Source organism: Vigna radiata, chromosome 1 (assembly GCF_000741045.1).
Source record: "Vigna radiata var. radiata cultivar VC1973A chromosome 1, Vradiata_ver6, whole genome shotgun sequence".
In the NCBI taxonomy this organism is placed as follows: Eukaryota; Viridiplantae; Streptophyta; class Magnoliopsida; order Fabales; family Fabaceae; genus Vigna; species Vigna radiata.
The window spans coordinates 11488160-11499730 of record NC_028351.1 but is presented as its reverse complement, the minus strand read 5'-3'; the positions used below and the strand labels follow the sequence as shown (position 1 = coordinate 11499730).

Below are 11571 nucleotides of genomic sequence, written 5' to 3'. Positions count from 1 at the left end.
TCTCTACCTTAAATATATATATATATATATGAAGGGATAAATAATCGGACGGATTATGAGTTAGTGTAATCATTTCTTATTTTTTTTTTCTATTTACTTTCAGTTAAATTAATAGGTTGTGGAGTGTAATGTGTTATATGGTATTTTACTAGTTTTTACAGTTTTTTTAGTCTAATTAAGTACATATCTAAACTAATATTAATTGATTATTATCTTTCTTGACTTTACAAACATATCTAAACTAATACTTATTTATCTAAAATAGATACATCTTTTAATACTTAGAAATCATACAAAACATCTAATGAATGATTCTCGTTTCTCTTACACAGTAAAGATAATTTCTGAGACAAAAAAAATTTGCAATAAATTGTTTAGAATAGGATTTTTGGAATAAGATTTTCACATAAAAAAATCGAAATAAGATTTCCAAATCAAACTTTTTAGGGTATAAAAGCTGCATTTCTAAATGAGCTTTATAGAATATACATGATACTTTTTCATAAACTTTTTAAAAATAAGTTTTTCGAAACATATGAGATATATTCTGAAATGATCTTTCCTTTTGGAATAAACTTTCTAAACAAGTTTTTCCGAAATGAAGTCTCCTTCTCTTCTTGATTCTCTCAAAGTGCTGCGAAGAACGAAGGTATACTTTAGTATTTTTGTTAGAATTGGAGTGTAGTTAATGATAGTTGGGGGTGTAGTAAGAAAAAGCCTTGTGTAGTTAATAATAGTAATTTTATATTTGTTTGAGCAGATATTGTTCCTATAAATGCACTAAGGAATAAGGTTAGTTAATGATTATTTTAACATGACATAAACTTAGAATTCCAAGTCAAAAAAACATTTGAAAAAAAAAACAAATATAGTACAACTTGAATTTTATAAAACCTTTAACAAAAATTAAAAAAAATATTAAAATTTATTGATACATTAAAGTTAAAAAAATAAATGAATTAAGATCTTATAAAATAAATTTTACCATTTAGATTACTTTAATAGTCTTTTAGAATTTGTTTCAATCTATGTTTTGACATTAAAAAAATAAATGAGCGTGCATCTTTTTCGTTAATTTGAATGTTCTGAATTATTTTAATATAATTAATACTTAAAATCTTTATAATTTACCCACGATTTCTGATAAAAAAAAAAACGTATTAGAAATTATGCTTATAAGCTAAATATTCACTTATAATATAATAAATTGTAAAACATAATTTAATGTTGCATTTTTTAGAAAATGAATGTCACACCCCATTTAATACCCTCCTTAGTGGGGTACAGATGTCGCCGTCCGGTTCTCCCTTAGTGAGTGGGAGACAAACTCTGCCAACCTTTTTAATTCCCTTCCCCTCGTGATCCGTGCTGTAGCAGCATAGCAGAAAACCCCTGGAAAGTGGAAGTCAGGTGTCACGCTGGAGTTGGCCAAACCGTTCGCACTGGAGGCGGTATATAAGGTAAGAGTGAAGAACTGACGCCACTTTTGCATGCAACCTTCTTCTTCTTCCTCAAACTTAACCTTCTGAACATCTCAAACTCTCCTCCTTCTCTCTAAAACCTCCCTACCTTCTCTCTAAAATTCTAACTCATATACTGTTCCGATCACCCTTCAGATCACACCTAAAGACTCCTGGTGGTCTCCTCTTTCACTTAAACCGTCCGGTTTCAAGTTTGCACCTGTCCTTGAGAAACTTAGAAGAATAGTTCCTATCAACCTACTTAGCTGGAATTAGAGGTAAGGGGAGCTTATAAANTTTAATTATGANTTTNTGTATGGNTTGAATATGTGCCTATTTAATGTATGTTTGATATCTAANGAATGTTGCTTGATTTCTTATGATTTGAAATATGGTATGTTGTTGCATGAGTTGTATGATAAGTATGAACTATGAATTCTGCACTGATAAGAGTATGTATGAAACTTAGAGAAAATGTGAATCTGAGATCGAAGGTCATTAGGNNCGTTCGGTCCTCCCTTGTCNGTTCGGTCTATTGCGACTGATCGGCCTAGTGTAGTTACTAAAACTTAGTTGNTTCCTTTAAGTGTTCTATNGATAGNTATTTAAGAATGCTGGTCATAAACCAAGCGTTCGGTCTTCCAAGTGTTTTGCTTTAGGCTGACACTTGAATTATAAAATTTGTAAAGCTGATATACTTCCTTTTGAAACCGTCCGGTCACTTAATGACTGAATGGTCTAGTGAGACCCTATTTATTGAAACGTCCGGTTTAATTGACTAATGTCCTTTCACTCTTTTAAAGAATTTCTTCTTTATTAATTCGTTCGGTCTGATAAGTGTTTGGCCATAGATCAACCCTTTGACCATTTAAAATTCTTAGTTTATCATATTATTGTCAAACCGTTCGGATGATTATCATTTATAGTAAATCCTTAAGTTACGATCTCATTCTTGATCTAATCACTCTACCTACTATTGATATACTTCTGTTATTCAGTCTTACCTTTGATATGACCGTCCGGTCAGTTACTTGAATTCTTGATACTCAATTTCACTTTTCTATTAAACCGCTCGGACACTATTGGTTATGATTCGGTATTGGATATCTGGTATCTTTCTCAATGTCCTAACAGTTTGGAAGTAATAACGAACGTTGGTTGAATTTGATTAAGTAAGAGAATTCCACTGGCGGAATAACTCATGAATTGGTATTGATTGGTAAAGTATGAATGTGAGAATGACTCAGGTGTTGTCCTTGATCCTGATATTCCGTGAGGACGCTTTCTCAAGTAGAGAGAGGTCACTCATGCGTGGGAATGGCAGGAGGTCCGCGGTTATATGANTAGATAACCGTTTGAGGGCTAACCTCGGGTGGCAGCTGATCAGAAAGACAGTTACTACACCACACCGGGTGCTAGGGACGACCGAGCTACATGTTCATACCGTCCGGACAGTGTCTTAGTGGTCGGTCTTAAATTTGATGAACTTAGTACGTATGTGTGATACTGGTGTGTATAACATGTTAAATTGGTTCTGATTATTTGTTTACATGTATGTTGGAATTATTAATTAAATTTACATAAGCTTACCCTTATTCTTTGTGTCTTTGCCTATGTTGCCGTTCGGTATCCGACCGCTCGGTCATTCTCTTCATTTGCAATGATCATCCTTTTTGGGTGTGAGCAGAGGATAACTTAGAAGTTACCTTGGAAGCTACTTTGGAAGATACTCTGGAGGACGAAATAGAAGCCGTGCCCGAGAGTTATGCAGGACCGTCCGGTCCTTAGTGTAGCTACTTCTCTTTGTTTTATATTTTGTAGATGCTATGTATAGGGGACTTTTGATGATTGACCTTTCGGTCAATGAACTTGGTCTAGGACCGTTCGGTCTAACTTGTAAATATTCTACTTAATCAAACTATTGTACAGTTTAAATTTTAATGTTATTCTCCTATTCCTTTCACCTCTCGGTTTATTCCCTACTGTTCTCCTTTATTGTTCATGTAACTCCTGAAAATGGATTATAGCTTTGGTTATATTTATTGGGATGTTACAATGAAAGTGAAATTTTTAAAATGATATTAGATTATTAGAATCACAAGGAAAAGATATTCTTTAAAAAAAAAAAAAAGAATCCTTCTAATTAGATGATATTCAGAATTTGACTTCTACTAAGAAACATGTGTAATCCGATATACATAAGATCTGACAATATATTTTGAATTATATAGTTCAGTCTAAAGTATATATTTATCGCTTGGGTTGTATAATTTAGAATATTTTTCAAGATTTGAAAATATAATAGGTTATGAAAATTAAAATATTTTTCAAGATTTAAAAAAAAAAAAAAAACTGATGTGTTGCTTTGGCCAATTCTGTTCTTATTTTCTATTGTCACTTTGTGTAAGTGATGCTTATAACTTGGATCCCCCAATTCAAAGGACAAAAATGAATTTTAGATTTTAAAAAGTACTTTTAGATATGGAAATATATTTTAGATTTTGAAAAGTGCTTCTAGATGTAAAAATATATTTTAAATTATTAAACAGATGTTTATATTTTGGATTATTTATTCTGAAATATATTTTTGAATTTGAAAATATAATCTAAATTTCATAATCCTAAATACATTCGAATACACGTCTTTAGTGGTGAGTTTAAAATATCTTTCCGAAATTTTAAATAATTTTATTAAAATTAAAAAGAATAAAATATAAAAATATTTATTGATATATATATATATATATATATATATATATATATATATATATATATATATATATATATATTCACAAATATTAGCCTGTTAACTTTTTCCTGTTCTATTATAAATTTACTAGAGTGGAGGAAGAAAAACAAGTATGCAAAAATTAGTTATGATCTAGTCCAATAACTAAATGGGCTATACTTCTCTGAGCCCAAATAACAAAACCCATCACCTTCATAATTTCAGCATGTACATCCATAATTTTTTATATTTCAAAATATGTTTTGGACTACTCCTTTTGAAATACCATATAAAAAATACATTCTAAATTATATTTCAAATTATATATTTTAGAATACAAAATTATATTTCGAATTAAAAAATTATGTGATGTAGGCTGAAATTGTATCAATAACATAACCAGATAATTTGTTTTTGCCCTTTAAAATATTAAAAAAAAAATCACCTAAAAAATTTCATTTTCCAAATAACAAATTCTGTAAAGCTATATTTTGCTGTAAAACTTGTAAACATTTGAACACAGTTTGATAAATTCGAATAGTATTTTGCAAAACATTATCTCAGCCACCATATCCGGTGATTGACTAATTCCATAATAAGATGTATCAAGTTTTGTAGCATCATGTTTTGTAACAGCACCATTTAATCTAAATCAAAATCTCATGCTCAAAAAAAAGTTTAATGATCAAAACAAAACTGTTTGAAGACAAAAACAACACCTATTTCATTTACTCTTCAAATCAAACATTGTTTTCTCTGCAGATAGACTCTCAATGACCTGATTATAGAAGTTCCAAGAATCACTTCTTTCACTTATAGCTTCTTGGCCAAATGGGTGTTCCTTAATATAGTTTCTCATATCTTCAGCTTTTGTCAAGCCTTCTAGAAATACTCTGAGATCTCCTCCTTCAGCTGTAATGATCCATCAGAAAGATATGTTTTCAATAAATTTTGGTTAATTATGAAAAAAATGTTAGAAACAAAAAGACTCATTTTACAACCAGTTTATCACATTAAATGTCAGAGTTTATTCTGAACATCTATATTGTTTTTCATTCTAATATTTTAAGACAAAGATTCAAACAAGAAGTTACTCAGTATACAAGTAAATATCATAAAAAGATTTTTACCTAAGGAGCTGTCGTTTTCATCATGATAACAGAATGTCTGAGGAAAAATCGAAGTGTTTGGCTGAATAATTGATCAAAGAATTGGAAGAAAAGATTAGAAAATGTAGTAATTAGTTGATATAAAAAGCTGCGAAAAGAAATAGAGGTGAGTTAAAATTGTTTACTGGATTCAGCAATGCCTTGTAAGGAGAATCATCCAACAACAGAGTATTGGATTCATTGTAATACCCTTTCTTCCATGGGAGATTAGGATCATACTTATCCCAGAGTTTCCTCAAATCCTTAAAAACAACATTTTTATATTTATTCTCAAGAGTCTTGAAGTGTGTTTCAGTGCAATAAGAAACATCCTGCAAATCAGAAGCCAATAAAATTCAAAATCAGAAGTGGAAAAAGTGAAAAGGGAATCCGTCAGTAGATTATGGCAGTTGTCATCACTCTCATAAAGATTGTAGTTTCTATACTCTAGTGTTAATTTCTAACATGGTATTTTAAAACCTTCTATCTCTAGATAAACAAAGATTGATAGAGGTATTTTTATAATTAGAGAACCATTCAACAAATACTTACCCAGCAGAAAAGAAATTTGTTTTTCAAAGATGGCATCAAATAGTCGATGACTCGATCAACATTTTTCCTGTAACATAAATTTTTATGCTAAAAGTTAATGGTTAACAACAAAATATCCAAAGAGCATAGTTCAAAACTCTCTCACAAAAAGAAATGGAGGCAAACAAAAAAGAAAAATAGACAAAGTAGTTAGAAGAGTACTTCAGTCTTGATGACCATATCCCAACTTCAAATTTTTCTAAGCAAAATTCCAGAAAATCAAGATAAGATGGTCTCTTGTATACTGAAATGAAATTCAAACATAAATTAGCATAGTGAACAGAATTCATAAAAAACAAAGAATAACCATTCTTACTTGCCCTCCTTCCAATGCTTATATCAGGTTTGCGATCCTTTGGTGGAGGAGAAACTATAGCTGCTAACAATCCATTTATATCAAGAACAATTAATCTTTTCTTCAAAGGATGAACTGCAGTTTCATGTAAAGAAATTTTGGAAACTTCTATACTGAGATCTTCATTTATGTCAGTAACAGACACAATCTTTTCTTCGTCTCTTTTTTCTTTGGCTACCACAGTCTTTTCTTCGTGTCTTTTTTCTTTGGCAGTTGACTCAGTACTCACGATATTTCCATTGAAATCCATTCTCCTAATTTTCTCTTAGAAAACATTGGCACCAACAATATTATTAAAATAAGTTAATAGAAAATATTGTACACGGAAATACAAATCATTCCAAACCATAATATTAGTATGGTTCTTCTTACAGTTCTCTCTTTTATATCAATGGCTTTATGAATGTTCAGAAAATCACTATTTTATTTCTAAAACCCATATTCATGAAAAGAATCAACATGCATCAACATTTAGCAAAACAGATAAAAATGCCAATCAGGAACAGATAAAAACAAAGGAACAAAAAGAGTTTCTAGTTATAAGATATTGACATTGTTTCATACACAACACAGGTAAGAGTATAAAAGAAGAGATTCAATAAACAAAACATACATCAGCATTAGCATTGGATAAAACAGATAAAGCGAGTGAGCTAAAAGACACAAAAATGAGTGTCATGAAGGTGGTACCTGTTGAAGTTGACGAACTATGCAAAAATGGAGAGCACAGTTGTTGGAACAGAACAATGTCTATGAAAGATTATTGTGCTTCTTTCTTCACACCATGCTTGCGGCTAAATACACAAAGACATGAAATAAGTAAGGAACGTTTCGCTTTCTAACGTAAGCTTAGGAAAGTGTAACCGTCTATATAAATTGAAGAAATGTCACAAACTGTGACGGTTCATTAAATTGAAGAACAAAATAACTCTTTCACTTCCAAAAGTAGTCACAGAAAACTGACAGAATTAAATGCAAATACATTTTTAATACTCTTTTCTATTTAATGATAAATAGAATATTCTAAAAAAAATCCTTTTAATTATGATTCTATTTTTAATATGTTTTTATTATTTTTTAATAACAGCGTGCAATTATATTAATTGTTACAGGGTGATCTTCTTACTCAAATTATTGGAAAGAAATTTGTGGGAATTCTAGTTTAAGATTTGGGGATAGTCTTCAAGAATTATACTTTTTAATAAGTCAAATTCAATTTTACAAATTTGTCTTATTTTATAAATTTGTCATTTCTGTTCAGAATCACCAACGTAAAATAATTTTATGGATCGTTAAAGAAAATGATTTTAAAGATAATTCAACTTTAAAAAAAATTGGAAACAAATGTTTGATGAAATACATTACAGTATAATCATAATAAACATTCATTTTGAGGTCCACCCAACCTATAAAGTCACTCTTCCCTCCATCTTCTATTTTAATTTCGATTATAATAACACCAACTTCAACTTCTAGCCTAATCTAAATGACATGCAGATATGCTCAAAAAAGGCAATAGGATTTAAGTCAAATGGCATAAAAAATATTATAACCACAATGCAGTTTCTCCGTAAAAATATATATATATATATATATATATATATATATATATATATATATATAATTAAAAAGTATTTCATTCATCTGTATTTAACACTACTTTTATAGTTCTACACTAAAAATAGTATTGACTTTATATATTCCCAATAGAAATATATGTGATTTTCTTTTCATGATTATATGTGTGCATTTTTATGTTATGTTACTTAGTTTAAATGATTTAAAAAAAAATCACATTAGAACATGAAAATAGGTCTCACTTTTTAAACATAATTTATTTCCTCCAAACTACACATTATTTATAACACTCCAATTTACTAGTTAAAAATTATATATTTGATAAAAAAAACATATAAACAAACAAGTATAAAATATTAATCCTCCATGAATGTCGATTATTTGCAGGTATGACGTTGTTATAGACATTGGTTCATTGACATGAAAGACGTCGAACATGACACTAACTAACGTTTACGGGTTGTTATAGACGTCAAACACGAAACTACCAGATGTCTAAGGGCACATTAAAGACATCGGATGTGGCACTAACTGATATCTAAGGGCACTATAGACGTTGGACATGACATTAACCGACGTCTACGAAGTGTTCGTTGTGTTTTGGTGCAGTTCTGCTCGTGTCTTTGGATAGCGTAGTAACACCTCTTTCCTTTGCTAGTTTCTTCGTAAGAAAAATTGTGTCTTTTGCATTCTTATGGCATTTCAACCCAAAGACGAACTTGGGTCGTTTCCCAGGTTCGTTCCGACCACCAATGAAAAAGAATACGACGGGTGTCACCGTATTCTTTTTCTTTGGCAGTGGAAATGGAACTAGGCAAGGACCCAGGTTCGGTTTCAGGTTGAAATGCTATAAGAGATCCAAAAAAACGCAAGTTTTTCTTACGAGAAAACTAGCAAAGGGAAAAGGTGCACTACGCTACCCAAAGGCACAAGAAAAATTGCACCAAAACACAACGAAAACTCATTTTAATCGATTCAAATAAAACATAATACATCAAATATTACTTTAATCGGATTAAAAGCAAGTTTAAACGGTTCAAAAGAGATCAAATGCACCTGAAAATGTAATGCAACGGAGAGAAAATGCGAAGGAAGATGATGGTTGCCGAAGAAAAACTAGTGCGCGAAACTGTTGGTTCGCTATCACTGATTTAACAAGAAATGAGATGTCATTTGCCCAGGAAACCGACGTCTATAATGGAATATACGTCGGAGACCTCACTAATATGACATCCGTTCGATTTAAAAAATAATATTCGTGGTATATATAGACGTCGGCTGTAGTGGGGGCTAATGTCTATAATCAACTATAGAAGTTGGGGTGGCGCGTTCAGACGTCTAGTTGGCAGAAAGAAATGACTTTTGACATACCTGTCAGACTATAGACATTGGGCGAGCAGGGCACTGACGTCCAAGGTTGTCAAACTCGAGAGTTTATGTAAACTCGTGAGAGCTCCGTAAACTCGACTCGTAGACTCGAATCGTAAACTCGTAAGAGTTTACTTTTTATGAAAAAAAAATATAACTAAATTCAAATATTACAATAAAATAATTAAACAAAATAGTTAAATTATTTTTATTCTACTTTTTTAATAAATAAGATAATTTAGACTACTGTTAATTAAATTTGATTTATTCCTAAACATATTTTAAATTATTCTTCATTTTAGTTCCCAACTACAACATTACAATATATTATACATTTATTAAATAACTAAAAATAATCTCCCATTCTTAATTAAAAATCCTAATTAATTAAAAACCTAATATATATATATATATATATATATATATATATATATATATATTTCTAAAAGTTGCACACCACGAGAAAATAAAATCCCTTCCTACACTAGCTGGCAAAAAAAAAAAATACTCACAAATACCCTAAGTCCCTTTCTGCAGCTGACAACTCACAAATTCCCTAAATCCCATCCTCCAGAAAACGATGCGCAGCTGATGAAAAAAAAAAACTCATCTTTTTGAAACCAAGAAGAAGACTAAAGACAACCTCAGGGACACGAACGGGCAAGCGAACAAAGCAAAGACGAGCAAACAATGACACAGTGAGCGAACGGTGGTGCCGCAAGCACGAGCGAACGGTGGTGCCACGACCAATGAAGAGACAATCGTGCGGTGAGAAGCCGTTTTATTCACGACGAGTTTTCCTTTTTCACTTTTGCGCACCAAACGATTATGGTTTTGTCGTTTTTGGTTTAAAAAATTTCTTCTTTAAGCTTGCCAACTCGGTTGTAAACTCTCGAGTTTGGACGAGTTGACCGAGTTTGCTTCTGAGTCTACCGAGTTTACATCTGAAACGAGTTTGCTTCCGAGTTAACTCGGAAGCTGTGTGTGGAAACGCAAACTCGGACGAGTTAACGAGTTAACTCGCGAGTTTGATAACCATGCTGACGTCTATAATCGAATATAGACGTCAGGTGGCAGGATCAGACGTTTAGATGGCGGAAAAAAAATAATTTTTCACCTACCTGTCAGACTATAGACGTGATCGGAGGGGCACCGACGTCTACATGGCGAAAATAAATGACTTTTCACCTACCTGTCAGATATATAGACGTCTACTAGGGGCCCCGACGTCTATAGATTATAGACGTTGTGCCCCTCCCTAACAAACGTCGATAGGCCTGACTTAATTACGAAATTACCACTGGTCAATAATTTACATCGCGTATCCCTCTAACAGACGTCTAATGGGTGGCATTAAAAGCCAATTCTGCACTAGTGATACTTTTGGCTATTAGGAAAAATTTTGATAATTTTCACTTTGCAACATGTTAGTTGTATGATTTAAACAAAATATTTACATAAAGATAAATTAGATAATAGATAGTAATGTGTATTTAAATTATTATTATTATTAGGTTTAATACCTATTTTGGTCCCTCTTTTCGGGGGGTTTGTTCAAAGTGGTCCTCCCTTTTTTAAAAAGATCACTAAAGTCCTACTTTTTGCAAAAATTGTGCAAGTTAGTCTTTTTTGCTAACGACGTTAATTCTGCTAACGACAAAACTACCAGTTGGCAAATATTTGATGACTTGTACAAAAAAAATTCGTTGTAGTCCTCATATTGGTTTAAAATTGTTTATTGTGGTCCTCGTGTTGATTTAAAAATGTTTATTGTGATCCCCTTTTACTAAAAAAAAATGTGTCAGTAAACTAAAGAAATATTATGTCTCACATGTTCTGCGGAGCCAAGATCATCATGCCATCTTAGAAGGGCAAGCCATTTGTACATTGTTTAATACATGTTAAAGATTTCACGTGTGATCTAGTAATCCATGCGCTAACCTTTTGGAAAACTATAATCACAATAATTTGAAGTTTATCATTGTAGTTTCACGTGTTATATTAGTAACTGTGGAGATGTGAAAAAAGAACTCATCAGTTTTGGATTGCAACACATGAAATTTTAGTTGCTGCTTTTAGAGAAAACCACAAAAATTTCCACAAAAGCATTTTCCATTGACAAATTTGTGAAACTGCTTCTTGTCTCTAAGTAGTTGAGCGCTTGATCAAGCATTCCAGCATAGCTGCATGCTGCTAAAACACCCATGTACGATGTTATATTTCCAACGATCGGAAATAACTAAAGGTCGAACGGTCTTAGTGGACAAACAGCCCACACATTCTCATTGGGCTCAAGGCCCAATTCCAGCGTAAATGGCCAGCGTATAAAATATTCATAAAAAT

At 31.6% G+C, this 11571-nt stretch overlaps 1 protein-coding gene across 1 annotated transcript; it reads right to left on the bottom strand.

The window, feature by feature from the left end:
- Positions 1-4912: 4912 nt before the first annotated feature.
- On the bottom strand, positions 4913-6532 carry LOC106757462 (uncharacterized FCP1 homology domain-containing protein C1271.03c-like). The gene is made up of 6 exons (XM_014640138.1): positions 6244-6532; positions 6090-6171; positions 5889-5955; positions 5483-5668; positions 5319-5379; positions 4913-5100 (listed from the first exon to the last, which is right to left on the bottom strand). Exons 1-6 carry the CDS (start codon positions 6530-6532, stop codon positions 4913-4915), a joined length of 873 nt encoding a protein of 290 aa, XP_014495624.1.
- Positions 6533-11571: the final 5039 nt, after the last annotated feature.

What these genes read in the sequence shown, in the direction of transcription:
- LOC106757462 (XM_014640138.1), bottom strand. Translation starts at nt 6,532, where the DNA reads ATGGATTTCAATGGAAATATCGTGAGTACTGAGTCAACTGCCAAAGAA. An exon ending in AAGCATTGGAAGGAGGGCAA is followed by an intron (nt 6,172 to 6,243) that starts GTAAGAATGGTT and finishes ATTTCATTTCAG; the next exon opens with TATACAAGAGACCATCTTAT. An exon ending in TGAAAACGACAGCTCCTTAG is followed by an intron (nt 5,101 to 5,318) that starts GTAAAAATCTTT and finishes GGATCATTACAG; the next exon opens with CTGAAGGAGGAGATCTCAGA.